Source organism: Zootoca vivipara, chromosome 3 (assembly GCF_965207765.1).
Source record: "Zootoca vivipara chromosome 3, rZooViv2.hap1.1, whole genome shotgun sequence".
Classification (NCBI taxonomy): Eukaryota; Metazoa; Chordata; class Lepidosauria; order Squamata; family Lacertidae; genus Zootoca; species Zootoca vivipara.
Window position 1 is genome coordinate 104611340 of NC_142586.1, and position 25798 is coordinate 104637137.

General features: G+C 45.6%; 2 protein-coding genes across 4 annotated transcripts in view; both read right to left on the reverse strand.

The window, feature by feature from the left end:
* Nucleotides 1–19534, reverse strand: part of PYGB (glycogen phosphorylase B) — a 40882-nt gene extending 21348 nt beyond the window's left edge. Inside the window, exon 1 of the mRNA XM_035111055.3 lies at nucleotides 18343–19534. Within this exon, the coding sequence (XP_034966946.1) occupies nucleotides 18343–18792 (450 nt within the window). The 5' untranslated portion in view covers nucleotides 18793–19534. The remainder of the gene's footprint in view (nucleotides 1–18342) is intronic.
* A 3281-nt stretch (nucleotides 19535–22815) lies between these two features.
* ENTPD6 (ectonucleoside triphosphate diphosphohydrolase 6) overlaps nucleotides 22816–25798 on the reverse strand; it is an 81153-nt gene continuing 78170 nt past the window's right edge. For all 3 annotated transcript variants that reach the window (XR_015949356.1, XM_088667407.1, XM_035111056.3), the window contains one exon: nucleotides 22816–25534. Coding sequence is in view for 2 of the 3 variants with exons in the window: in XM_088667407.1 (XP_088523533.1) it covers nucleotides 25445–25534 (90 nt within the window). In the remaining variant the exon portion in view is untranslated. The remainder of the gene's footprint in view (nucleotides 25535–25798) is intronic.

A 25798-nucleotide genomic window follows, 5' to 3' on the forward strand; every position in this document is an offset into this window, starting at 1 on the left:
TTTGAGAAAAGACAGGTTAAAAATGTAGGAACAAAACCTGCACAACTTTATTTTTTTTTGTAAACACACTGCCCTGGATCAGGGTTGGCTGGTTGTTTTTTCCACACTGACTGGCAATGTGCCCCAGATGCCAAAGTATAACTGACAGGGGTCAGTATATAGGAGGTGAGCTCTAACATGGATCTTCCCAGGTGGGAATCACTGGCAAAGAAGTTTCCTGAATTCCAGGTTTTCCCTGTCAGGCTCATCTTAACACCAAAGTCTGAGTACACAAGTTTAACACACACACACATGGGGGGGGGGGGTGGTGGACAAGAGCAGGAAAACATAAAAACAGTACTTATCACGTTGCAACCTGCGACAATTCTTTCCCTTGGCAATATTTTTGGCAGCCTCCTCTTTACAAAGGGAAAGGGGGTTATAGTGGTAGAACATCTGCTTTGCATGCATCTGCTTTGATCCCCAGCACTTCCAGGTATGGCTGGGATCCTAGAGAGACCCTGCCAGTCAGTGTGGACAGCAATGAGCTAGATAGCCCAATGGGGCTGATTCAGTAAAAGGAAGCTATTCTTATGTTGCTACCACCAGAAGGTACCGTTTCACGGGAGGGAGATTTGGCTCGAAGGATTCAGTTGTGGAAAAAACTTCGAGAAGTGGTGTTTCTAGTACTTAAGAGTTCTGACAGCCTTGCCCACTCATTTTAATGGATCTTATTTTAGGAGAGTCCTTGGAGAATGAGGATATAAGTGACTAAGCACAAATCCCTCTTTGGGGGAGGTAAATCAATGGAAGTAGAACAACACTTAAGCAATTCTGAAATATTTATTACTTCTCAGTCTTGCTTTCAACCAAGACGAATGGGGGAGGGAGGGGGAGACACACACAGAAGGAACTACCCGTAGGAAGGAGACTGAAAATCCCTTTCTGTTGCTCGCTCACTGTCACTCTTTTTGATTACGGTACTTTCTATGGCATGTCAGCGTTTGGTGCAAGTTACACTAGCAATTGCCTTGCACCGAAAGCAATGGCAGTGTTGGCTCACATTGTCTATCCTGCCCTTGGGTCTGGTCCCTTGCTCCATGCATGCTCCCATTTCCAAGAGCGAAGACTGCAATCCTATACACACACTTACCTGTTAAGTAAGATTCACCGAACACAGCCGGACCTCTGAGTAAACATGCATAGAACTGCGGTTCAGGGCCCCTACTGTTAGGCAATAATTTTACCATGCCATGAAGAGCAAAGGCCTTGTTGTTGTTTAGTCGTTTAGTCGTGTCCGACTCTTCGTGACCCCATGGACCATAGCACGCCAGGCACTCCTGTCTTGCACTGCCTCCCGCAGTTTGGTCAAACTCATGTTCGTAGCTTCAAGTACACTGTCCAACCATCTTGTCCTCTGACGTCCCCTTCTCCTAGTGCCCTCAATCTTTCCCAACATCAGGGTCTTTTCCAAGGATTCTTCTCTTCTCATGAGGTGGCCAAAGTATTGGAGCCTCAGCTTCACGATCTGTCTTTCCAGGGAGCACTCAGGGCTGATTTCCTTCAGAATGGATAGGTTTGATCTTCTTGCAGTCCATGGGACTCTCAAGAGTCTCCTCCAGCACCATAATTCAAAAGCATCAATTCTTCGGCGATCAGCCTTCTTTATGGTCCAGCTCTCACTTCCATACATCACTACTGGGAAAACCATAGCTTTAACTATACAGACCTTTGTCAGCAAGGTGATGTCTCTGCTTTTTAAGATGCTGTCTAGGTTTGTCATTGCTTTTCTCCCAAGAAGCAGGCGTCTTTTAATTTCGTGACTGCTGTCACCATCTGCAGTGATCAAGGAGCCCAAGAAGGTAAAATCTCTCACTGCCTCCATTTCTTCCCCTTCTATTTGCCAGGAGGTGATGGGACCAGTGGCCATGATCTTGGTTTTTTTGATGTTGAGCTTCAGACCATATTTTGCGCTCTCCTCTTTCACCCTCATTAAAAGGTTCTTTAATTCCTCCTCGCTTTCTGCCATCAAGGTTGTGTCATCTGCATATCTGAGGTTGTTGATATTTCTTCTGGCAATCTTAATTCCGGCTTGGGATTCATCTAGTCCAGCCTTTCGCATGATGAATTCTGCATATAAGTTAAATAAGCAGGGAGACAATATACAACCTTGTCGTACTCCTTTCCCAATTTTGAACCACTCAGTTGTTCCATATCCAGTTCTAACTGTAGCTTCTTGTCCCACATAGAGATTTCTCAGGAGACAGATGAGGTGATCAGGCACTCCCATTTCTTTAAGAACTTGCCATAGTTTGCTGTGGTCGACACAGTCAAAGGCTTTTGCATAGTCAATGAAGCAGAAGTAGACGTTTTTCTGGAACTCTCTAGCTTTCTCCATAATCCAGCGCATGTTTGCTATTTGGTCTCTGGTTCCTCTGCCCTTTCGAAATCCAGCTTGCACTTCTGGGAGTTCTCGGTCCACATACTGCCTAAGCCTGCCTTGTAGAATTTTAAGCATAACCTTGCTAGCGTGTGAAATGAGCGCAATTGTGCGGTAGTTGCAGCATTCTTTGGCACTGCCCTTCTTTGGAATTGGGATGTAGACTGATCTTCTCCAATCCTCTGGCCATTGCTGAGTTTTCCAAACTTGCTGGCATATTGGGTGTAGCACCTTAACAGCATCATCTTTTAAAATTTTAAATAGTTCAGCTGGAATATCATCACTTCCACTGGCCTTGTTATTAGCAGTGCTTTCTAAGGCCCATTTGACTTCACTCTCCAAGATGTCTGGCTCAAGGTCAGCAACCACACTACCTGGGGTGTACGAGACCTCCATATCTTTCTGGTATAATTCCTCTGTGTATTCTTGCCACCTCTTCTTGATGTCTTCTGCTTCTGTTAGGTCCTTACCACTTTTGTCCTTTATTATGGTAATCTTTGTACGAAATGTTCCTTTCATATCTCCAATTTTCTTGAACAGATCTCTGGTTTTCCCCATTCTATTGTTTTCCTCTATTTCTTTGCATTGCTCATTTAAGAAGACCCTCTTGTCTCTCCTTGCTGTTTTTTGGAAATCTGCATTCAGTTTCCTGTATCTTTCCCTATCTCCCTTGCATTTTGCTTGCCTCCTCTCCTCCGCTATTTGTAAGGCCTCGTTGGACAGCCATTTTGCTTTCTTGCATTTCCTTTTCCTTGGGATGGTTTTCGTTGCTGCCTCCTGTATAATGTTACGAGCCTCCATCCATAGTTCTTCAGGCACTCTGTCCACCAAATCTAAATCCTTAAACCTGTTCCTCACTTCCACTGTGTATTCATAAGGGATTTGATTCAGATTGTATCTTACTGGCCCAGTGGTTTTTCCTACTTTCTTCAGTTTAAGCTGGAATTTTGCTATAAGAAGCTGATGATCTGAGTTACAGTCAGCTCCAGGTCTTGTTTTTGCTGATTGTATAGAGCTTCTCCATCTTTGGCTGCAGAGAATATAATCAATCTGATTTCGATGCTGCCCATTTGGTGATATCCATGTGTAGAGTCGTCTCTTGTGTTGTTGGAAGAGAGTGTTTGTGATGACCAGCTTGTTCTCTTGACAGAACTCAGCAGCTATTAGTCATGACCACTAAATGGGAGCATCATACCCTGCTTGTGAGCATCTCATGGGCATTGGATCAAGCACAGCTAGAAAGAAGATGCTGGACAGAATATTGGTTTGATCCAGCAGGGCTCTTCTTAGTTCTTAAGAGTTTCTTTTACATGCCCAGCTTGCAAGACTGATGTTTGCACAGGTCTTTGCTGTGAGGCATGCTGATCACCCTTGTAATTTGTACGAAGTAAGTAACAACCGCCCCAGCAGTGCTGGCAGGGGCTGGTGGGAGTTATAGTTCAAAGCAACTGGAGGGCACCACATCGGAAAGGCTGTCTTGGAGCGCCACTGGGGGTCAGTGCCTGTCTCCGTATAAGGCGGCTTGTTCATGGAGGAAACTGGGCAAATCACACAAATATACTCTGATGAAAATCCCACTGCAGGCATCCCCAAACTGCAGCCCTCCAGATGTTTTGGCCTACAACTCCCATGAGCCCTAGCTAACAGGACCAGTGGTTGGGGAAGATGGGAATTGTAGTCCAAAACATCTGGAGGGCCAAAGTTTGGGGATGCCTGTCCTACTGTAAGGCTTATTTGGATACCGTTGCTGATAAACTACCGGGCAGCAGATATAGTAGCAAATGGCACATTTCTCCCTTGCAGCCTGGGCACCGCCACCGTAAAATCAATCAGTCAATCAGCCGCCAGAGTGTTGATTGCTAAGTATTGGAAAGGTACCCTTGTACCAACAAAAGGAGAATGGGTAAACAAATTATGTGAGTATTTGGAGTTGGCGAAACTCACAGATATAATACGACAAAAACCAAAAAACAGGATAAAAAAACAATGGGAATGTCTAAATGATTATTTAAAAAAAACAGACAAGGGGACAAAAACATGGCTATGTTTGGAATAACCTTGTAAGGATAAATATTGTATATAAAATTACAACTGTTAGATAGGTATAAAGGTAAGATGTTTATTAAAATATGTTCGACAGGAGAACGAAAATGTAACAAGAAATACTGTGCTGAAAGCGGTGGAAGTATTATGCCCTTGAGATGATTTCTTTCAAGTGGACCTTTATATAAATCTTTTCTTTTTTCTTTTTCGTTTTTTCCCCTTCCTTTTGCTTTTACTTCCTTTGCCCTCTACCTTTCCCTCTTCTACCCTTACCTTTTTCCTTTCCTGCCTTCTTGGTTTCTTTTTCTTTTTTCCATCCTTTGTTTGTTTGTTTATCTCCCCCTCCCTCTATGGCCCTATGCCCTTCTGCTCACTCATATTTCACTCCCTTCTCTTTCTCTCTTACCCTTTTTTTCCCCTTTCGATACCTCATAATTTTGATATGTGTACAATACAGCTGAATGTTCTTGGATTGGCTCGAAGATGTTGTGCAATGTTTTAACAAATTCTCAAATAAAATCTTAAAAAAAAAAATCAATCAGTCAATCGTGATGTTGGTAGAGCCCTGAGACTTTTAATCTCAGGGTCATGGGTTCAAGTCCCACATTGGGCAAAAAGATTCATTGCATTGCAGGGAAAGTTGAAATGGATGATCCTCTAAAATTCTATTGTGATGGCCATGTTTGTTGGCCCCTATGTACACTGAGCAGCAGGAGACCAAGTCTGAAGTAATGGGAGACTCCAGACACAAAAGAGGATTTAGGATTATTACCGAGAGGTATGGTTTGTCTCAGGTCAGGAAGTGGAGTACACTGCCCAGCGCTAAAGTGGATGCATTAAGTTTTGCACAACGTAGGTCTCTTTAAGAAACTGCAGCATAAGTTGCTTTTAAAAAAATGACCACAGAACCCACACTCCATTAGTTCTTCCGCAATGTTTATGATTTTAATAGGACCATTTCCGAAGGAAATGGATTGTGGGTTCTGCCCTATCAGAACGTAAGAGAAGCCCAAAGCATCAGCTGGTAGGAACATCCTGTTCCTCTGCCTCCAGAAAGCCCCCAAGTGGAGTGAAGGGTACAGACAGAACATATGAACAACACTGCAAGGGGGCAACTCATTCTCTTGCTCCGAGGTTGGAATTGGGCCCCATGTCCCCCAAAATCTTCACTGTTGCTGAAGCATAGACAGAGGAATGTGGATCTGGCAGGGTGGCCAAAAACCTCTTGAATTCCTAATGCGCAACACAGTAGTGTGGGTTTTTTGATGTCTTTTAAAGTTAAAGTGGGGCCTGCACTTCATGCTTCTGCCCCCCTGTCCCACCATGATCCTGTCCCTCACGACTGGCACAAACTGGCAGCTGACAGTTGCAGTCCAAGGGGTTGGACTAGATGACATCTGGGGTCCCTCTCAACTCTACAATTCTATGAACTAACACAACAAGCATGTTGCAACAGAACAAGACTTTGCTCACGCTAGTGTGTGCCTGAATGTGTACATTTACTTTCCCCCAAAGCGTTTTTGATATTTTTGAGAAAGGCACTGCAACAATAGTGACGCCACCTTGTACTTAAAATAAAGGTCCAGGAAGCTGGAAGAGTATTTGATTGCAAGCTGATGGAAGCCAAGAGAGGCAAACCTCATTGTCAAAGGTGAAAGAGCTGAGTGAATAGAAGGGTGAAGATGAGTCATCATTCACTTGAACAGACAGGTTTGGGAAACAAAAGGCTTGTTCTACTACGGTAATCTTGCTTCAGTGATCTTGAATCCAGCTCTGTAGTTGAGCTAAGTGGCAGTCAGTTCCATTTAAAAACAAAGCAAAACAGCCAGAATATTGTTACCCCACTTTATTCTGTTAACCATCTCAAGGCCACTGAACACCAGCAGATTATCACAGGCTGTGTGATTATCCTCAGCTACAGGAGCTGTATCTTTGAGCCATCAAATGCCTGGGTGAACAGGTATGGTTTTAAATTCCTCGTGGGTGTTAGTAACAGGGGAGACAGCAACAATCCCATGACAGCAGACATGGGGAATGGATCTTCCACACACCTCACCAAGGAGGGCATTCCACAAGTAGGCAACCACCACCAAGAAGGCCGCCATGGGTCATGTATTCAGAGGGCCTCTCCTGCTGACTGTAGTGTCTGAGATGGCTGATCCTGAGGATCAGGATCTTTTAAGAGATCAAGGCATATGCCCTGTGGTTGCTAGGCAGCAAACCAAGAATTTCCAGCAGACTGTGTGACTTATGAAACCATGGGTTCCTCATCCCTGCCCTTTCATTTCTCCCAAAAATAATCTCCTTGGATTGTGCCACCCCCCCCTTCCTGTCCTTTTCCAACCACCTTCCCTCTCCCCTAGCGACTGTTTCCTAGCACTGGTTGCCATGAGTCTCCTTCTTTCCAATAGGCCTTCTTCCTGTTGTTCCATCTTGCCGTAAGTGCAACATACAGACCAGGAAAGTTGGTGGGTTGGTGACTGGGCCAAAAAATGGTGGGGGAAAGAGTCCTCTGCTGATATATACAGGCTGCTGTGCCCTAGTTTGGCTCAAGGGCCCCAGGGAAGGCTGGGCAACGCAGCGAATCACTCTAAGGACAGGGTAACATCTGGAAGAGCAGAGTCACATCCAAGAGAGCAAAGCCAAGACCTATAGAGAAGAGTGAAGGGAGGTTCCAGCCGATCACAACAGGCAAGGTAGAGCACAATCCATCAGGACCCAGGACAGCTCACTGTGGCAAGTTCTAGTTGGAACTCACCTAAGGAGAGCTGTTGTCTTAGCGGCATGTTGAGGGCTTCTGAAGGGTGTTGGCTGATCTGCTCTACTGTTAATCCCATTCCCTCTGAGAAGCTCTCTGTTAAAGGGACACCTGCCTGGTTGTGCAGCTTTGGGTTCCTATAGCATGGGTGCAGGGAGGGCTGCACTAGGGCATGCCCTCTGGGTCTGAGAAATTGGGCAAAGCCACACCCTCTGGCCTTGACAGTCCTGGAGCACGGGGCCACCACTCTCCAAGACAATGTCTCCTCCCTTTCTGAGGCTAGCTCTGAGCTGGGAGGAGATTCAGGCCAGTAAACATGACACAGACTAAGCATAATTGAATCCTCACAGTATTAACACTCCAATAGATCCAGCTTCCCCATTAGGTTTCTACTGGCTGGGGGAGCCACCCAGGTCCTTCAGAGGTCAGCAAACTTTTTCAGCAGGGGGCCAGTCCACTGTCCCTCAGACCTTGTTGGGGGGGGGACGACGACTATATTTTGAAGGGGGGGAAATGAACAAATTCCTATGCCCCACAAATAACCCAGAGATGCATTTTAAATAAAAGCACACATTCTACAGTACCAGGCAGGCCCCACACATAAATAGATATTTTAAATAAAAGGACACATTCTACTCATGTAAAAACACGCTGATTCCCGGACCATCCGCGGGCTGGATTTAGAAGGCGATTGGGCCGCATCCAGCCTTAGTTTGCCTACCCCTGTCCTAGCGCATTGTAATAAATAATAATAATAATAATTTATTATTTATACCCCGCCCATCTGGCCGGGTTCCCCCAGCCACTCTGGGCGGCTTCCAACAGAATATTAAAATACAGAAATCAATCAAACATTAAAAGCTTCCCTAAACAGGGCTGCCTTAAGATGCATTCTAAAGGTGCCTTCTAAACCGAGGCCGTTTATTGTACAGCTTTCAACCCTTCTATTAGGCTGTTTCCTAAAACTAAACTTGCTTCCTCATAAAAGGAAGCTCATGGCATCATCACCCACAGGGAGGAAGAGAGCAAAGTTCCCGAGTGTCTCTTTCCTTCCAGAAAAGTTCAGCTGCAGGAGATTTAACAAAAAGAAGGGTATTTGGTTGCTACTTTATCTAACAAAGCCAGACTGGTTTGGCAGGATAGACCACTTAAGCCAAGGGTGGAGAAACTGTGGCCTGCCAGAGGTTGTTGCTGCTGGACTACAGCTCCCATCATCCCTGACCACTGGCCATGCTGTCTGGAGCTCATGGGAATTGGAGTCCAACAACATATGGAGGGCCACAGGTTGCCCGTCCCTAATTTTAAGTAGTCCTTCCATGGTCCAGACCTTCACCCTACCACAGAGAGCTAGACAGGATCTCTCTTAGAAACTTTCCAGATAATTTTTATTTTAATGGATTGGTTTTTATTCATCTGAAATCTATGGGGCTTTCTTCTTCACAAATTTGCTGTATGTTTCCTTGCACTCTTACACTTCTACAGAACTTTTTGGAAAAAGAATGCAGTTGGACACCCTTTCTTAACTTCTTTCCCTGGCAATACTCCCGTGTGAGGAATGGTGAAGCATATTTGTTCCCTTGAAATAACCAGTTGCCAGCTCCAAAAATATTAATAGCACTGTTCTGCTGAATCCATGCAGATAATGTTAAGTGCCTCTCTAAGATTTGCATAAAGGAGAGAAAGGGGTTTACTTTCAGCAGACTCATCTACTTGGAAAATTGCAGGAGGAATTGCTCCTGAAAATAGGCATCACAGCCTTCCACATTTCTTAACACCCGCGCCCGCAACATAACTCTTTTCCATTTGATAGTTAAATGAACAACTTGAGTCAGGAATGAGTAATCTGTGGCCCTCCAGAGGTTATTGCACTACAACACCCATCATCCCCAAACAATGATTCTGCTATCTATGGCTGATGGAATAGTGTCCAACAGCACCTGGAAGGCCACAGATTCCAGATTCATAGAATCATAGAATTGGAGAGTTGGAAGATACCCTGAGGGTCATCTAGTCCAACCCCCTGCAATGCAGGAATCTCAACTAAAGCATCCATGATGGATGGCTTCCCCCAAAGAATGGACTCCCAATGACACATTTAAAAACTATATGTTCCTGGCTAAAGGGGAGGTTGTGCATGCATGTTTCATCACTTTATTATTTAAATAAATTCAAATTATTCAGCCCCAAGATGATTATAATGTCAAGAGGTGACTTGTGTATAGTGTTGTGAGTATCGGACCAGGGCTGCAGAGACCTTGGTTCAAATCTCCACTCAGCCATGAAGCTCATTAGATGACCTTGGGCTAGTCCTGCAATCTTCCGCATTAGCAAAGTCATTTACATGACACAGACGGAGTCCAGAAGACAAAAAGATCTTGGCAACACTTCACTGAGCAAAACTGAACAAACACAGCGTGTAATTTGAGAAGTAAACAAAGAGGTTTTTTGTCTTTCTTCAGACCTTGTACACAGCAATGAGACATTTAACCAACCACACAAAGGAAAAACTTCCTCAAAACTGCAGTGGCTCTCTGCCTCACAACAACCCGAGAGTGGCCCGAGAGTAGCCCGTTGATACCAAGTGATATTAAGCCTCAGTATGATAGTTTCAAAAAGTACCAGGCAATAGTAAACACCATCTATATTAGCAATCTAAAAACAACTGCAGAACACAAGGATTTTTAACTTTTTAAACAAGTGTGTTTCCTGCTACAGGAAATGCATCTGTTTGGTCACCGTGAGGAGCAGGATGCAGGATTAGACAGAATTTGTACCTGTTCCAACAGAGCTCGCCTTATGTTTTTATAAAAAGACAGCTGCATAATGGGACCTAAACTGGTGTACAGTAATACCTCGGGTTACGAACGCGATCCGTTCCGGATCGCAGTTCGCAACCCGAATAGTTCGCAAACCGAGCGCGATGGGCGGCGCCATTTTGCGCATGCGCAAAGCGCGATTTTTGAGATTTTCGCGCTTTGCGCATGCGCAAATCGCGCGATCGCGCGCGGGGCGAAAACACTTCCGGGTTTGCGCAGTTCGTAACCCGAACTGTTCACAAACCGAGGTGGTCGTAACCCGAGGTACGACTGTAAATATTTATAGGCCGGGGGTGGGGGTGGGTGAGTAAAGAGGGAACAATGATACAGGATTTGAAGGTGCATTCTAAGGTAAACACTCAGTTAACAAAGGAAGCTTAGGCCCCAGAGAACTACAATTCCCAGAGTAGTTTGACAGTCAATCTTTCTTCCCAATGAACTCTGGGAACTGCAGTTCCTAGCAACTCTTAGCACCCTTAACAAAGCACCCTTCCCAGGATTCTTTGGAGGAAACCATGACTCTTTCAAGTGGCATGATGCTGCTTTAAATGTGTAATGCAGATGGGGACTAATTTGTCCTGCTGGGGATTATCACGGCCAGGGCTGGTGGACATTCTCCAATTGGCGCCTCAGCACAAGGCCCGCTAGTGGCGATTCCCTCATGAGGGCAGGCAACCCCTCTCCTCCTCCTATTTATTTTTCGGGGTGCAAGGGACAGTTGGGGCCTACCTGAGGAAAGGTTTGGCAGTATGGTTTTACAGCAGGGCATTGTGGGTAACTACAATGGTAGCTGCCAGGCAGTCATCTGAGGAGCACCAGAAAAGGGGCTGCATGGCACCGGCAGATTCCTCAGGAGTTGCCCAAGAACGCTGTCTGCTGACACTGTCTCTGCCCACCTCGAGCAGCAGCTGACCCCAACTATTTCTCTTGAACATCCCAATAAATCTGCTCTGTTGTTGCATAGCCTGTCATGGGGGCCCTTAGCTGCCCTGCTGCCTCAGATAAGGTGCTGCAAGCTACCCCCCCATGTTATTACAGTGGTACCTCTACTTACGAATTTAATGCGTTCCGAACGCACATTCGTAAGTCGAAAAAAATTGTAAGTCGAATCCCATAGGAATGCATTGGGAGAAAAAATTCTTAAGTATCTAAAAATTCGTAAGTAGAAAAAAATCCTATCTAAACCGCATCCAAGATGGCGGACGGAGCTCTGTTCGTAAGTAGAAACATTCGTAAGTAGAAACATTCGTAAGTAGAGGTACCACTGTATTATTATATTTATATTCCACATTTCCCCTATGGAGCTCATGCATGGGTCTACCACTCTCCATTTTATCCTCACAACAACCCTGAGAGGTAGGGCTAGGCTGAGAAACAGTGATCAACACAAGGACACCCAGCGAGCTTCATGACTGAGTGGGGACTCGAACCTTGATCTTCCAGGTCCCAGTCATTCAGCCACCAGTCCTGTCCAGGTTTGGTACGTGGAATGGAGAGGAGTCGTCGTCTTGTCCTTTGCCTCAGGTAGCAAACCGTTTTGTGTATGAACCAAGTTTGCACTTTGGAGTACAGCCAGACATTCCCTCCTGGGTGCACATGGTAGAGGAAGATTAACAGGCAGTGAGTGCGAAACTCATTTGCCATTCCTTTTCAAGGAACCCCTGAAAAGCTAGGAACATAGGAAGCTGCCTTACACTGAAGCAAAGCTTGGGTCAGTCAAGCTCAGTATTGCTTATGTTACACTTACACCGACTGGCAGCAGCAATGCCAGAATTTCAGGCAGGAATTTATCCTTAATCCCTACTTGGGGATTGAAAGTGGGAACTTCTGCATGCAAATGTAAATGCTCTACCATAGAGCTACGGCTCTGCTGGTGAAATCCAGTGTTTTTCTAGAACGTGGTTCGAAAACCTCCTAGCTGTGAATTCCAGATTATTTCAACTGACTAATCTGGCCTCTTTCTGCAAGGGTAGAGCTACCATGACGACTTCAGTTTTTGCAGTGCTGTTTATGTCTGCCAGATGGTACCCAATGGCACAAATAGGAAATTGATCCAGGACGCCCAGGGACCAGCCTGTCCTAGATCCTTCGTATACCTCAGATGAAAGGATTCATCCATCCGTTTGTTGTTTTATTCTCTGTTGTGTGAAAAACAACAACGATGGCCTGAATTGCTCTAGTGACAGGTCAACTCAAAAGAACTCTCTGCAGGGTAGCAGATCTAAGGCAATTTTTTCACTGTAGACTTTGTGATCCATATATGTCAGGCAGATTTCAAGCACAGCACAGAAAGCTCCCTTATACAGAGTCCATCTAACTCAGTTTTGTCTATGCTGAGTGGCAGGGACTCTCTCCCAGCCCTTCCCGGAGATGGAGGCAAATGAGACGTTCTGCATGCAAAGAGATGCTCTGCTACTGAGCCACGGAGACCGATAAATCCTATCATTGAAAAAAATCTGGTAACCTTACCCTAGCCCCACTTACCTGGGAGTAAGCCCCATTGAATTCTCCTCTCTCCTAGAGGGATGGTTAGGACTACACTGTTATTCAGGAGTTTTGTCAACCTTTGAACCAGCCTGTGGAAAGCAGTTCGGTCTGCACCCATTTGCAGATGATCAAATACAGCAGTTGGGGAACCTTTTTTCACCTGGAGGGCCAGATTCCCTTCTGGGTAATCTCCCGGGGGCCACATTTCAGTGGTGGGCAGAACCAGAGGGGGGAAAATGGGCAGGACAACAAATATTCCCCCCCCTCTTTGTACAGCTGGTTGTTTTCTACACAAAGAGTTACTAACCTACCTTTTTGGACCAGTGGGCATATTTTGAGAGAGTGCTGTGGGCACCTCCCACAAAATGGCTGCCATGGGGAAATGACATAATGCGAAATGGCTGCCATGTCCTGCTAGTCCCAAATGTGGAAATCTCTCTTTCACACACAGATGCTGGTGCTATCTAACAACAGAGAGCATTCCTGAGGACTAGGAAAAATATACAAGGTGATACACCCCACCCCTCTCCCTCTCCCTCAGATCTCTCTCTGTCTCTCTCATGCACACAAATACTCAGGGATGCCAACAGGGTTTTCTGGGCCCAGCACACTGCATGTGGATTGAGCTCTCTGCCCCACTTGCAAAATCTGCATATGCTTCCAGACATGCAAAGTTGTATGCTCTTTCACAAGTGGAGGGTGCAAAAATAAACCAGTGTCAATGTGTGTAAAACGCCTGCAAAGAATGTGAACAGGTGCAGCTTTTCCTCCCACCATGGCATTTCCATACTAGAAAAGGCCTAGCCTGTTGAATTTCTGCCCGCCACACAGCCGTTAAAGACACAATAACTCTATTTTACCCCTAAAGCAAAGCCTAGGCAGCAGCTGCAATCCTATACTCACTTTCCTGCGGTCATTTCATATAAATCACTTAGAAGGGTACTGGCACCTTTTGCTTCGTAACTCCCCCCCCCCCGGAGCGCTAGAGACTTACTTTTAAAAAAGAGAAAGAAAGCATTCATAGCTGCCAAGTTTTCCCCTTTCTCGTGAGGCCTATTCAGCATAAGGGAATTTCCCTTAAAAAGGGGGATAACTTGGCAGCTATGAAAGCATTCAGCCTGGGGGCCCTGGCTGAGGGTGCCCATGAAAGACTCACATGTGCCAGGTTGGTGGCCCCTGTTCTATCCCCCCCCCTCTCTCACCCAATCCATTATCCTCTATCCTGGCACGCAAGAGGCATTATCAGAGTTCAATGATAAATCCCAGCCAGGCAAAAAAGAGGGTGTGATGGAGGGCTGGACTGAGGCCTGGAGTGAGAGGGTGCAGCTCTGAGAAAGGGTTTGTGGTGTGGCGAGAGACCCAAAGGCCAGAGAGAGAAACTTGGAGGGTCCCTAGATCTGACGTTTCTCACACCTGATCTACAGCTCAAAAAGCTTCCCTTGTTGATTTCCATTGAAGGGTCAAATGCAGGTCAGGATGTTCTGTTCTGTCTTTTTTCCTTCTGATCAGCTGGTAACCCCAGATATTTTCTTGTGCAAACATCCCTAGGATCAGGCTGTACATGGACCATGCTTAAATGGAGCGTGCTAGGAAAGCTGCAACAGTTTCCATGACTACTCTGTTCTGCTATGGTCTGTAGACAGCAGATGCCACTCTGAAACTCAGAGCTCTGAGCAAGGTACATGGCAGGAAGACAGGAAGGCGAGAGGCCACAAAACCCCACAGATGTCAAATTAGCCTTCATTTAAGGTGAGCAAGGGGAGGACCTCGCTCTTTACCACATAGTTCTAGCTACAGGTAGGTAGCCGTGTTGGTCTGATGTAGTCGAAACAAAATTTAAAAATTCCTTCCAGGAGCACCTTAGAGACCAACTAAGTTTGTCATTGGTATGAGCTTTCGTGTATCTGAAGAAGTGTGCCTGCACATGAAAACTCATACCAATGACAAACTTAGTTGGTCTCTAAGGTGCTACTGGAAGTAATTTTTTTCTTTATCACATAGTGAGCTTAAGTCACCGAAATAGCAGCAGAGATGAGAGTGTTGAGGCTACCTATAAATAAATGCTTGGATATCTGGGGGGTGGGGTGGGGCAGGTTGCCTCTGCTGTGTTTCGGTCTGCCAGTAGTTAATATAGTCCTCATGCATTAGTTACTTTGGATTTATACCAATGTTTAAGAGGCTCTTATCTAATCTCTCTGTGCTGCTGTAAAAATGAAAATCCCCCCCCCTGGTATTTTTGGCGATATTTTAATAACCACTTAAGAGACATCTTTGGAGAATGAAGCCATAGATGAAATGGCTTCCTCTGTCTGAAATCCTTGGCCAGAAACCACTCTGAGAATTGTAGCTCTGTGAGGGGAACAGGGGTCTCCTAGCAACTCTAGGCACCCTTCACAAACTACAGTTCCCAGGATTATTTGTGGGGAAGCCATGGCTGTTCAAAAGTGGTCTTGTAGTGCTTCTAGAATGAATACCGTCTGGTTCAAAACCTGAAAGGTAAGTACTTACCTTTCTGCCATGTGACAGAGGAGGCATATATTTGTGGGATTTTCTGCCTCAGGTTCCAAAATAACCTTGGTTGGCTTTGGGTGTTATGCACCTTGACTTAGGGGTGGGTATATGTGCCACGAGGCTCATTTTGCTAGAGATGTCCGTGACTGGAACCTAATTTTATTCCTGTCGTTCTGGAATTGCCTGTTGCTGAAGGATGGCAGAGACTGCGGTGGCGGCTTGTCAAACAACGAAGTATGTTCCCATTAATGCAGAGCCGGAGAAGGCAGAGAAAAGGGCAATAAAAACTAGCTGTGTGGAAAGGGTGACATGAGCAAAATTATTCTCTCTCAGAACACTGGAACGCAGGGTCACCTCAAGAAACAAAATGGCTGCCCTGGTATGCTCAGGACCAATGTAGACATTTTCATCAGAGATCGTTTCGGGGGGGGGGGAGAGAGAGAAGAGATTCTGGTCACATCCATACAGTTACATGTAATGGCATATTCCCATATCTCCTATCTCTTTCAAGAGCCATGGCACCTCTGAAAGGATCATTGGTTAAGGATACTGACAGTCGGTAGGAGATCTTCCCCAGAGCTACAATTCCCAACACTTTTAACAAATGAGTTCCCAAGAATATTTGCGGGAAGCCATGCCTGATAAAGTGGCACAAGAAGGCCTTAAAATGAATGATGTAGATGTGACAAAATTCACAAAGGCACGTCAACCTGTGGCGGACAATAAAGTTCTGTTTCCTGCTAAAAGTGGCATGCCTTTGATTTCTAGACTCTGTGGACCAACACAAAATAACGGGTCCCTCGGTTATAACCTGCTTGGATGTTTCCTACCTGCCACAGCTTTGCCCTGACAATTTTGAACGATCCAAAGATACTGGACTATGAGGGAACTCCTTCTTTGTTTCTTAACATCATTTGGATGCCACCCAGTTAAAACAAAAGCCTTTGGGTGGTTAGCAATAAAAGACAAAAGCTGTTAGAGAAGAATCAACAAGAGCTATAAAAATGAGCAGAATGAAACCACTCACAGCTCAAAAACACATACGTGCATATATTCACAAAGCCAGGAACAACAGAACGTATGTTGGCACAGTAGAGCAAAAAACACAGAAGTTCTGAAAACGCTACGCTCTGTCTCCAGTCAGAGGTGACAATGCTTTTGAATACAGTACCAGTTGCTGGATGGTCTGCAGGTACAAGCTTCCCCCACCCCTGGTTGAATTAAGCCTTAGTTAAACTATGGTTTAGCTTTCAGCCAGGGGTGAAACCAGGCTTCATTTCACCAGGGTCAAAGACCCAGTTTGGCACACAAAGGCTGGGAGCCTCAATAGCACCCCTCTGGAGGCTTCACCTGGGGCAAAAAACCCCCAGCTAGACCCCCCCCACCAGTAACTATGGCTCTGCTTTAGCTTAAATAAACCATAGTTAATAAACCATGGGCTGGCATATCCTAAGACAGATGCCAACTAGGTAGTAGTGTGACATGCAAACCCAGCCGAGAGCCTTAATCATCAGTTATTGGCTATGGTTTGATAGCTAAACTATTGTTTAGCATTACTTGTGAGCCCAGACGGCGGCAGTTTAGCAGATCTTGTGAGCTGGGTGATATCACCTACACAACCAAGAGCTTTCAGATTGCTGTTGGCTGCTACCCAGGACATAGAAAAACTTGCAAAAAGGAAGGTAATGTCGATGCAACAAGCATTACACATGAAAATGATAGTGTTCTGGGGAGGGGCCGCAGCTCAGTGGCAGTCAATCTGCTTTGCATGCAGGTTCAATGAACCCCGGGTTCAAGGGCTGACATATCCAGCTAGGGCTGAAACCCCAGAGGCTTCTTCCAGTCCGTTTCAACAATATTACTGAGCTAGATGGAGCAATGTTCTGACATGATACAAGGCAGCTTCCTATGATGCTAACTCTTGATCATGTAGGCCTATTTCTCAAGGACACGATGAACCTGTGTCTGGTTGGTACCACTCCAGAAAGCAATACAGTACTCGCCCAAACAAGAGCCCTGTTTAGGGAAGTTTTTAATGTTTGATGCTGTACTGTTTTTAATATTCGGTTGGAAGCCACCCAGAGTGGCTGGCTATTATTATTATTATTATTATTGGGTCCCCACCTCCACACAGAAAGGCAGCACAGCAGCAAGGAGCTTAGGCTGCAGTCCTATACACACTTGCCTAGAAATAAATCCCATTGCACTCAGCGGAGTTTACTTCTGAGAAGACCTGTATAAATTGCAGTTCAGCCACTAGTTTCCCATGCATAGTGTTGCTGTTGTCCTTGCTACCAGGCTGGGGGGAAAGCGTTCAATAATATCTGTCTACATTATGAAGTAGTACAGCCCCCAAACAAGCTCACCATCATCTCTTATCAGAACGGGATCTGAATTTTCTGCTTTTATCAGAGTAAGCCTAGGTAACAAAAGCAACAGAGCATCTCCTTTGCCTACAGCTCAACCCCCAGCATCTCTATGTAGGGCAGGAAAAGCCTCTATCTAGCTGAATCCTAGAAAGCCGCTGCCACTCAGAGGAGATGCTGAGCCAGACGGACCAAAGGTCTGACTCAGCAGAAGATCTCCCCATGTAATGCTGCTCAATGTAGGATTGAAGACCAGGAGGAAGAAAAGCTTTGAAGCCTCCGGGCCAGCAAACAAAACGAATCTCGGAGGGCCCCTCCCTTAATGAATAGGCAGCATCTTCTTTCGCTGCGCCCTTAATTTCGGTGCGTTTTTCTGCCCAGAAATACCCCTCCTTTTCCAAAGGGCTAACACAGAGACATCCATCACACTGGCTAAAGTCGACATCACTATGGTTGCAGATCCACTGCTGCAAACCCACGGCTGCTAACCACACACACACACACACACACACACACACACGGGGTGGAAGAGAGAGATTTCCCATTGATTGCAATGCGGACGCGTACTTTGCGACGGGCCTTGCACTTATTTGCCAGACTCTCCCGCTTTGCAGCCTATGGGAAATGGGATTCCTTCTCCGCGCCACGCTCCAATGGCTTCTTGGCGCACCATCTTCCCTGCAAGGAGAGCGCAGCGTGGGCAAAAACACAAAACACGCGCGCAGGCAACCGTTGGCCAGCAGAGGGGGGCATTTCCAGAGCCAGCAAGGCCTGCCTTCGGCTCTGCGAAACGGGGAAAGATTTGCGCGGTAGCGCGCGGGTGGAAGCGAAAGAGAGGCTGCGCCTGGTTTTTGCAGAGGGTGAGGAATCCAATGCATGCCTGTCTGCAGTGGAAGCTGCGGCGGCGCTGGAAGGGGAGGGGGCAACCCCGCGGCTCCTTACCTTGGGATCCTTCTCGTAGTAATACTGCTGCGTCCGGATCCAGCGCCCCACCAAGTGATCGCGGACCGTGTGCGCCAAGGCGAAGTAGTAGTCCCGCGGGGTGGCCACGTTCCTGTCCTTGACCAGGGTGAAATGCAGGTGCCGGTTGAAGCTCTTCCTGATCTCGGCCACGTCGCCCAGGCCGGCGATGCCCCGCACGCTAATCTGCTTTCTTTTCTCGCTGTCGGTCAAGGGAACGGCCATCCTGGCTTGCCTAGGCGCCCGCTGCTGCAAAGGGAGTCTCTCTCGCTTGGGGAAGCTTTGCTTGTTGGCCGATGGCGCAGCGCCGGCTTCAGTTTCCCGGGGAAAGGCGGGCCTGGAGGCAGAAGTGTTTTCCTTCTTTTTCCCCTCACTCCTCGGCTTTCCTCTTGCCGCGGCTGCTGCGTGGGGAGACTCCCTTGCTGAGAGCATCAGAGTGGGTGGGATGCAAGGGAAGCAGCTAGCAAGCGCCTATCCTCCGCCCACTGTGACCGGGACTCGCTGCGGCAGCGCCTGCGCGGTGCGAAGGGAGGCTGAGCGGTTTTCAAAAACAAGACGGAGGCATCCAGCTTCCTTTGAGCGGGAGACGCGGGAGAATGAGGATAGTCTAAGAACTCATAGCGCATCTGTTAACACCGCTGCAAGAAGAACCACTATTGCCGGGACATGATGGAGATCGTTACGGTGATTAACGATGGACCAATGGTGTAATGCAATTTGGCAAACAGCGTTCCTGGGGAAAAGCTGACCCCAAAAGACGCCGAAAGTAGGGCAATTTTTATGCAGTCTAGTGTGACTTTATTGATTACACAAATAGTGAGGCACACGGTAGAACAGTACCCGTAGTTTGTAGCACAGTCTGGCATGCACGAAGTGCAATTTTTATGTTTTTTTCACTCCCTTTCCTATATATTCCTATTAATTCTAAATGCTATTGATACAAAATGACTTGCTCGCAGTCCCCAACCTAAGCCATATGTTACTTTGCATCATTTCACATCTGTAATAACTGATAATTTTGGTATATACACTTCGATACAACTGTGTTAATATATTCAGAAATATTTAACTGAGTGTTTTTTTTTTTGTAATTGATGCATGTCATATGCTCTAATGGAAACAAGGATGTAGCTCAGTGCAACCATGATCAAAGATGAAAATGAATAAAAACTGCATTAGCAAAAAAAAGAAAAGAATGTAATAGCCTGCAGGATCAGGCCATTGGCCCATCTAATCCAGCATCCTGTTATCACAGTGGCCATCCAGATGCCCAAAGGGAAACCAGGGAGCAGAGCAGGAACACAAGAGCCCTCTCCCCTCCTGTGGTATAACAGCAACTGGTATTTATGAAATGCAGACAATAAGGTCTCCCCATCCCTGCCAATTATCAAAAGCAAGGAGGCAAAGACTAAACGCAAGCCACCTCATACCAGACAGTGAGACTCATGGCACTGAGCCTCTGGATCAGCAAAGGAAGCTGGATGCCAAGGGCCTTGAATGTGCCAAGTGGCAAAGTGCCATCCCGGCCATTTTCATTAATGGAAAAAGACATATGTAAGATACAATCATTGTACCTTTGAAATGGCCAGAAGCTGGGAGTCGATGGTAGAGAATGGAAAATTCCACCACTCTGTCTCTTGTAGCTTCTGTGACTGACTTGGCCATTGTCTGAGAAGTGTGTGTAGAGAGGTAAGCTAAGACTGATCCGACTTGGCACAGCCCTTTTAACAACCATATGGATAGGCAGAAAAACAAGAGAGTTCTGTGGCACCTTCAAATCTAATCCAACCTGGTGCCCTGTGCTGTGCTGTCTGCAGCTAATGGGAGTTATAGGCAAAAATATCTGGAGGGCACCAGGTTGGCAAAGGCTGGTCTAATTAGCTGTTATCCTTGCACTGCAGGGGGTTGGACTAGATGACCTTCTGTAACCAGTCCAATAAGCTACTTTTCAAGGCAATCCCTATCTTCACTCATTCTTGGCTATTTGATTTAGCTTAACCCTTGTCCTTTCTTCCAGTCATCCTATGCCGATTGGGTTGTCCCATTTTCCCTTTTTAAATAATAAGCAGAGCATTTATTGCCCTGGGGGACTTCCCCTGTCCTCTTAAGGTTCTTAAAAACTATATCCAGGCAGCTTTATGACTGGTTTTTATCTGTTCACTTTGCAAGCTAATCCTAACCATGTTTACTTGAAATGAGTCCTAGTGGACTGTGGGAATTATTTACCAGTTTAAGTTTAGCTAGGACTGGCGGTTGCATTGCTGCATGCTTCTTCAGTGGTATAATGAGAACTTGCTGATGTGGAGAAAAGTGCTCATGTGCTTGATTTGTGACTGGTGCTGGAGCTTCCAGAAAGTGATCTCTGACTGTGGGTTCTGCCTCTTTTGATAGAGGCAGAATTCTGCAGAAGCCAAGGCTTCTTCTACCTTGGAAGTAGAGCATGACAATAGAACTGCCCCATTTTAGCTTGCAGGTGGGAGAAGACAATCTATATATATATATAAGTGTAGGCATTGCGTGTGCAGAGGTCACAGCCTTTCTCTGTAACCGCTGAACTGTAAGGTAACAAATTTGGCCACAACGTTCCATGCCCATCAGTGAGGGATATGGCATAACCCCCCCCAAAAGCAAACCTTTCATACCTAAAATAATTATTAAACACAAAAAAGTGGCGCACAAATTAGACATCACCAGCAGAAGCTCTGAAGACTCCAGCAGCATCCAATAGAAAGGCAGATCACCCACTGCTGCCTCAAAAGCCGCACCACCAGATGACATCACAAAATTCCACAGCAACCAACTGAAAACAGGCCTTTTGCAGCAACAAGGTCCAACCAACTGAAAACAGGCCTTTTGCAGCAACAAGGCCCAACATTGCCAAGTGGAGGTAGGGGCCTGCCGGGAGGGGAGGGGGCGAATAGGGGGCAGGAATAGGTAATGGGTCAGAACAGGGTGGGGGGGGAGACACAGGGATGAAACCTGCCCTCTCCACAGTATCTCGCCTTGGCTTTGCAGACTAGGCTGAGTGGATTTAGGGGCCTGCCTGGGTGGGGGATGGGGGGCCAGAATAGGCTGCAGCATAGAATCAACTGAATATGGGACTTGCCTTTGGGTGGAATAAATGTTATTTCACATAACACATGTGGGTAGGGGAGTCAGGGTTGGGACAAGGCAAAATTTTACAGAACATGTGCATTGGGGGAATGATTGTGTGCAAAATGAATGGGTCCCAGGGATAGCCCGGGGGGGGGTTGGACGGAGGAGAGGAGGGAAATCACAGGGGTAAGGGGGGTTAGGGGGAGGAGAGGGGGGAATCACAGGGATAAGCTGGGGGTGGGGGAAGAGGGGGCATAATAGGTCATGGATCAGGACAGAGTTGGGGGATTCACAGGGATGAGGGAGGGGGATGAGGGGGGAATCACAGGGATAAGCCGGGGTGGGGTAAGGGGAGGAGTGGGGGAATCACAAGAATACATCATGGATCAGCACAGGGTAGGGGAAATCACACAAATAACCCACAGCAATGCGTGGCAGGGCCAGCTAGTTTTTGAATAAAATGTGTTCTGCAAATAAAACCACTACAACCAAAAAGACGTGGAACAGAATCTTTCTGGTTGCCTGGTGTTCTCTTTGCACAGTGATTTAGAGTGCAAACTCATTCCTCTGCATGTGTATATCAGGCGTTGAAGCAGCACAATCCCCAATTGGTTGAGCAATTACTGGAATGCTTTTACCTATAGTATATACTGATATTTTGTACATACACAAAGCTGTACTGTATTTGCATACTATGCATGCATGCAAACTGGCTGCATGTGCACCATGCACTTACAAGTGCATGGCTCCCCCCAAGAATCCTGGGAATTGTAGTTTATCATTCACAGGGCTACAATTCCCAGCACCCACAACAAACCATGGTTGACAGAATTCTTTGGGGGAAGTTACACACTTTAAATGTATGGTGTGCACACAGCCCATGAAGTATAAGTTCTGTTCTGTGGAAGTCAAACCCAAGAGCCAGTAGAGGGCAGATTACTAAGTGTTAGTCTTGGTGAGGAATGGGTAACCATCGACAAGTCTCTCCTTATTCTCTCTCAGCTTTGCCTATATCATAGGCCTGTACTTGGGATAACTGCACAAATGTTCCCCTGTGGAAAGGCAAGATACCTTATTGCAAATGTACTCAAGGTGGTTCGCACTTTAAAATAAAGGTGTGCAATTCAATAGACACAATACAAAGGGGTAGGGGAAGAACGGTAAGGAAAAAGGAAAAAAATAAGTAAACCCAGGTTCCAGGACCATTGCATGAGACTGTTCTGAGAAGGTGGTAAGATGGTCTCTGTTGAGCCAACAGAGGTCCCTCACCAGTACTGTCACCAGCTAGAAGATAATCGAAAATGGCAGTATAACATGCTGTGTAACTCATTATTCACCTCCATGAATTAGAACAGTACAGATGTTCACTTGCATTTTTTTAATTGACAGTAAAAAAATTTGAATATCCAAAATTCATTTGCACACATGCTACTTCAACAGACAAGCCAAGGACAATCAAACAACTGGAAGAGTTTTTTGCATTCGATTTGTTTTCCAACCTAAGAGTTGGTGCTTAAAATATTAACATTCCGTTAGCTACAGTGGCTCCTAGACCAGACCCTTCACAGCCTTAAAATGAAGTGCTGCATTAAGTATACATGAACAGGATATCAGATGTACACTAGATACATCATTAGGAACCAAGTCAGGTTTTTTTTAAGTAACTGTACAATTTTTGTGCAATTTTTTAAAGGACTGCAGTATGCAGGGGAGCAGAAGTTTAACTTTTTCTTCCTCTGCAGACTAAAACTGCACCTCCACCCACCCCTTTTAGCCCAGAGGGGAAAGTTCCCCTGCAGATTGTGGCAGGGAGGAAAGGCAGTTTTTAACTGGAATTGTGGTGGGGAAGGAAAAGGCTAAACTCCTTTTTCCTGTACACCACAATCCGAATAAAAATAAGTCCCCCTCTCCTCATGCGTCGTCTTATTATTATTCAAATCAAACATGGTTCATAATGTGCAGTTTCACCCTTAAGCTGTAGCCCCGTTTTCTGTTATCCATGTTCAAAAGAAAGTCAAATATCTGGGGGTATAGCTTGTCATCCAAGACAAGTATAATAAAACTTGTATTGAAGTTAAGAAAGACATGGAGAAATGGAACTGGATTAACCTCGCATAGTTAGGAAGAATCTTTGCAATAAAAATGAATGTGTTATCAAAAATGATATTCCGATTTCAATCCCTGCTTGTGATCAGAAAGATCAACTGCTTTAAACAATGGAAAAAAGATATAACATTTTGTCTGGCAAGAGAAAAAACCTGGGGTTAAATACAAAATTTTAATTGGCACAGAGGGGGGTTTGCCCTGCTGGACCTAAAAATGTATTATGAGGCAGCCTGTCTGGGCTGGATGAAGGAGTGGATGGATTTGAAAGATGCGGGTATCTTGGACTTAAAAGGATTTGATCTAGTGTATGGGTGCCAATGTTATCTGTATTATGATAAAGCTGAAGTGCACAAGGGATTCTCTAATGTGATCAGAAAGAGTCTGTATAGTGTCTGAGTAAGCCAGGTATAAGGATCTCCTAGAAGTAAGACTCCATGCTGGATATCCCCAATGGAGGCAGCTGCTGTAAAAAAAAACTATGGAAAAGAACTGGGGAATATAGAGAGATCTTCTTGAATTCAAAGAAGGTTCTATAAGATTGGAAAAAAGGAAGAAATAGCAAGAATGGTCACAGGCTGGTTTCAATATTTTCAAGTAAATGAGATTTTTAAGAAAGACGGGTTTGGGGGCTCCTTGCTATCATTGGTAGGACAACCGACGGTTGGGTCACAACTGGGGTTTCCATCATGACAAAACTCACCTTCCAGCAGAGAGACACCAACTTGCCATTGTAACCGCCTTCCTTTTGCTCTTAACCTTTCATTTAAAAATCAACTCAGTTTCAGCACTAAGAATTCAGTGTGCTGCTAGCAAGTGAGACACCAACTGGCTTCAGATTGTGGGAAAGGCCTTAAAACCCCCAGAACACCGCCCAAATAACCCAGTATGGTACAGACTATGAAGAACAGAAATGCTGAGTTTCAGAAGATAAATCTCAATGCCTACTGGTAAAGTTGGACAAAGCAAAATATTTTTTTAAGACACCATTTGTTAGTTTCTATACTGTACAGTTAAGAAAAGCAATTCCCCCAAATGTGCACGCATACACTGCAATATAAAAGTCACATTTGTTTCTGAGACTAGGTTCAGAATGCTTGCTGGAAAGGCAAAAAGCCTGCCTGAGGATGATGTGCTTTTCTCATAGAGACTGTAGGTTTGGCTTGCTGTGAAGTTTCCTCCTGGTCAGCGGAGGAGTGAAGCATGCAAGAAAGAGTTAGCTCCTCCTGGAGGTAGAGTCAGCACTTGATTGAAGGATCAGGTGATGCTGGACAGCTGGAAGGGGAGGAAACCTTCCTCAAGCTGCCTATCATTGAAAAGCTGTGACAGCAAGGCTGACCAAATCCCTGATGGCAAACACGGTAGAAATTCTGCAATGGAGGGAATGAAGTGTCCCCAAAATACAGAAAACTAGGCAAATGTGGACAGAGGAGGAGAAAGTAGGTACCCCTGGCAGTCCCAAGATCATGAATATATTCTCATCATGAATCACAGGGTGATTTTTGCATTCATTCCATTTCAGCTCAGGTATGTTGCCCAAGACCTGGATCTCAGTTGCTATGGCCTAGTCCTTTTCAGAACCACCGTTCCCGACTTTAAGCGACACTTTTAGAAAGGTACATAATTTCACAGAGTATTGGTATGTTAAGCTACCCAAAATGAGCACCTGAGTTCCTTGCTGAAAGAGGTCAAGGCCTTTTGAAATGTATTTATGAAATATATACAAACACATGTATAGCTTTTACTGTGGTAGTAGTCTTCCAGTAGTGCAGCTTCCAGTAGTCTCTGGTCCAAGGAAATGACCAGGTCCACACCTGCTTAGCTTCCACAATGCTGCCACATCACATCCTCCCAGACTCGCTGCATCACCAAGGCTCCCAAAGCCCTAATATTGCAGTTTGTGAAGTGAATCCATATAGTGAAGTATAGCTCCCAGAGCCCAGCTGGTTTCAGTGTTGTTGATTTTTCGAGCAAGCTAAAATGAAAAGTGGACAAAGATATTGGAAATGATTATGTTTCTCTTGCCTGCGTTACACATTCATCACTTGGCCCCTCTGTAATTCATGATTTGCAGCTGTATATGCAAACCAATTCTATTAAAATGTGTTTTGCCTCTGGTGATATGTAAGTTCTCCGAGTTTGTAGGAGCCATGATGGCCCATTCAGAAGTACAAGCTAACACTTGATATTTCAGTTAAATGATGAATATGCATGTGTGTACTAGCTCTCTAAATCAGTG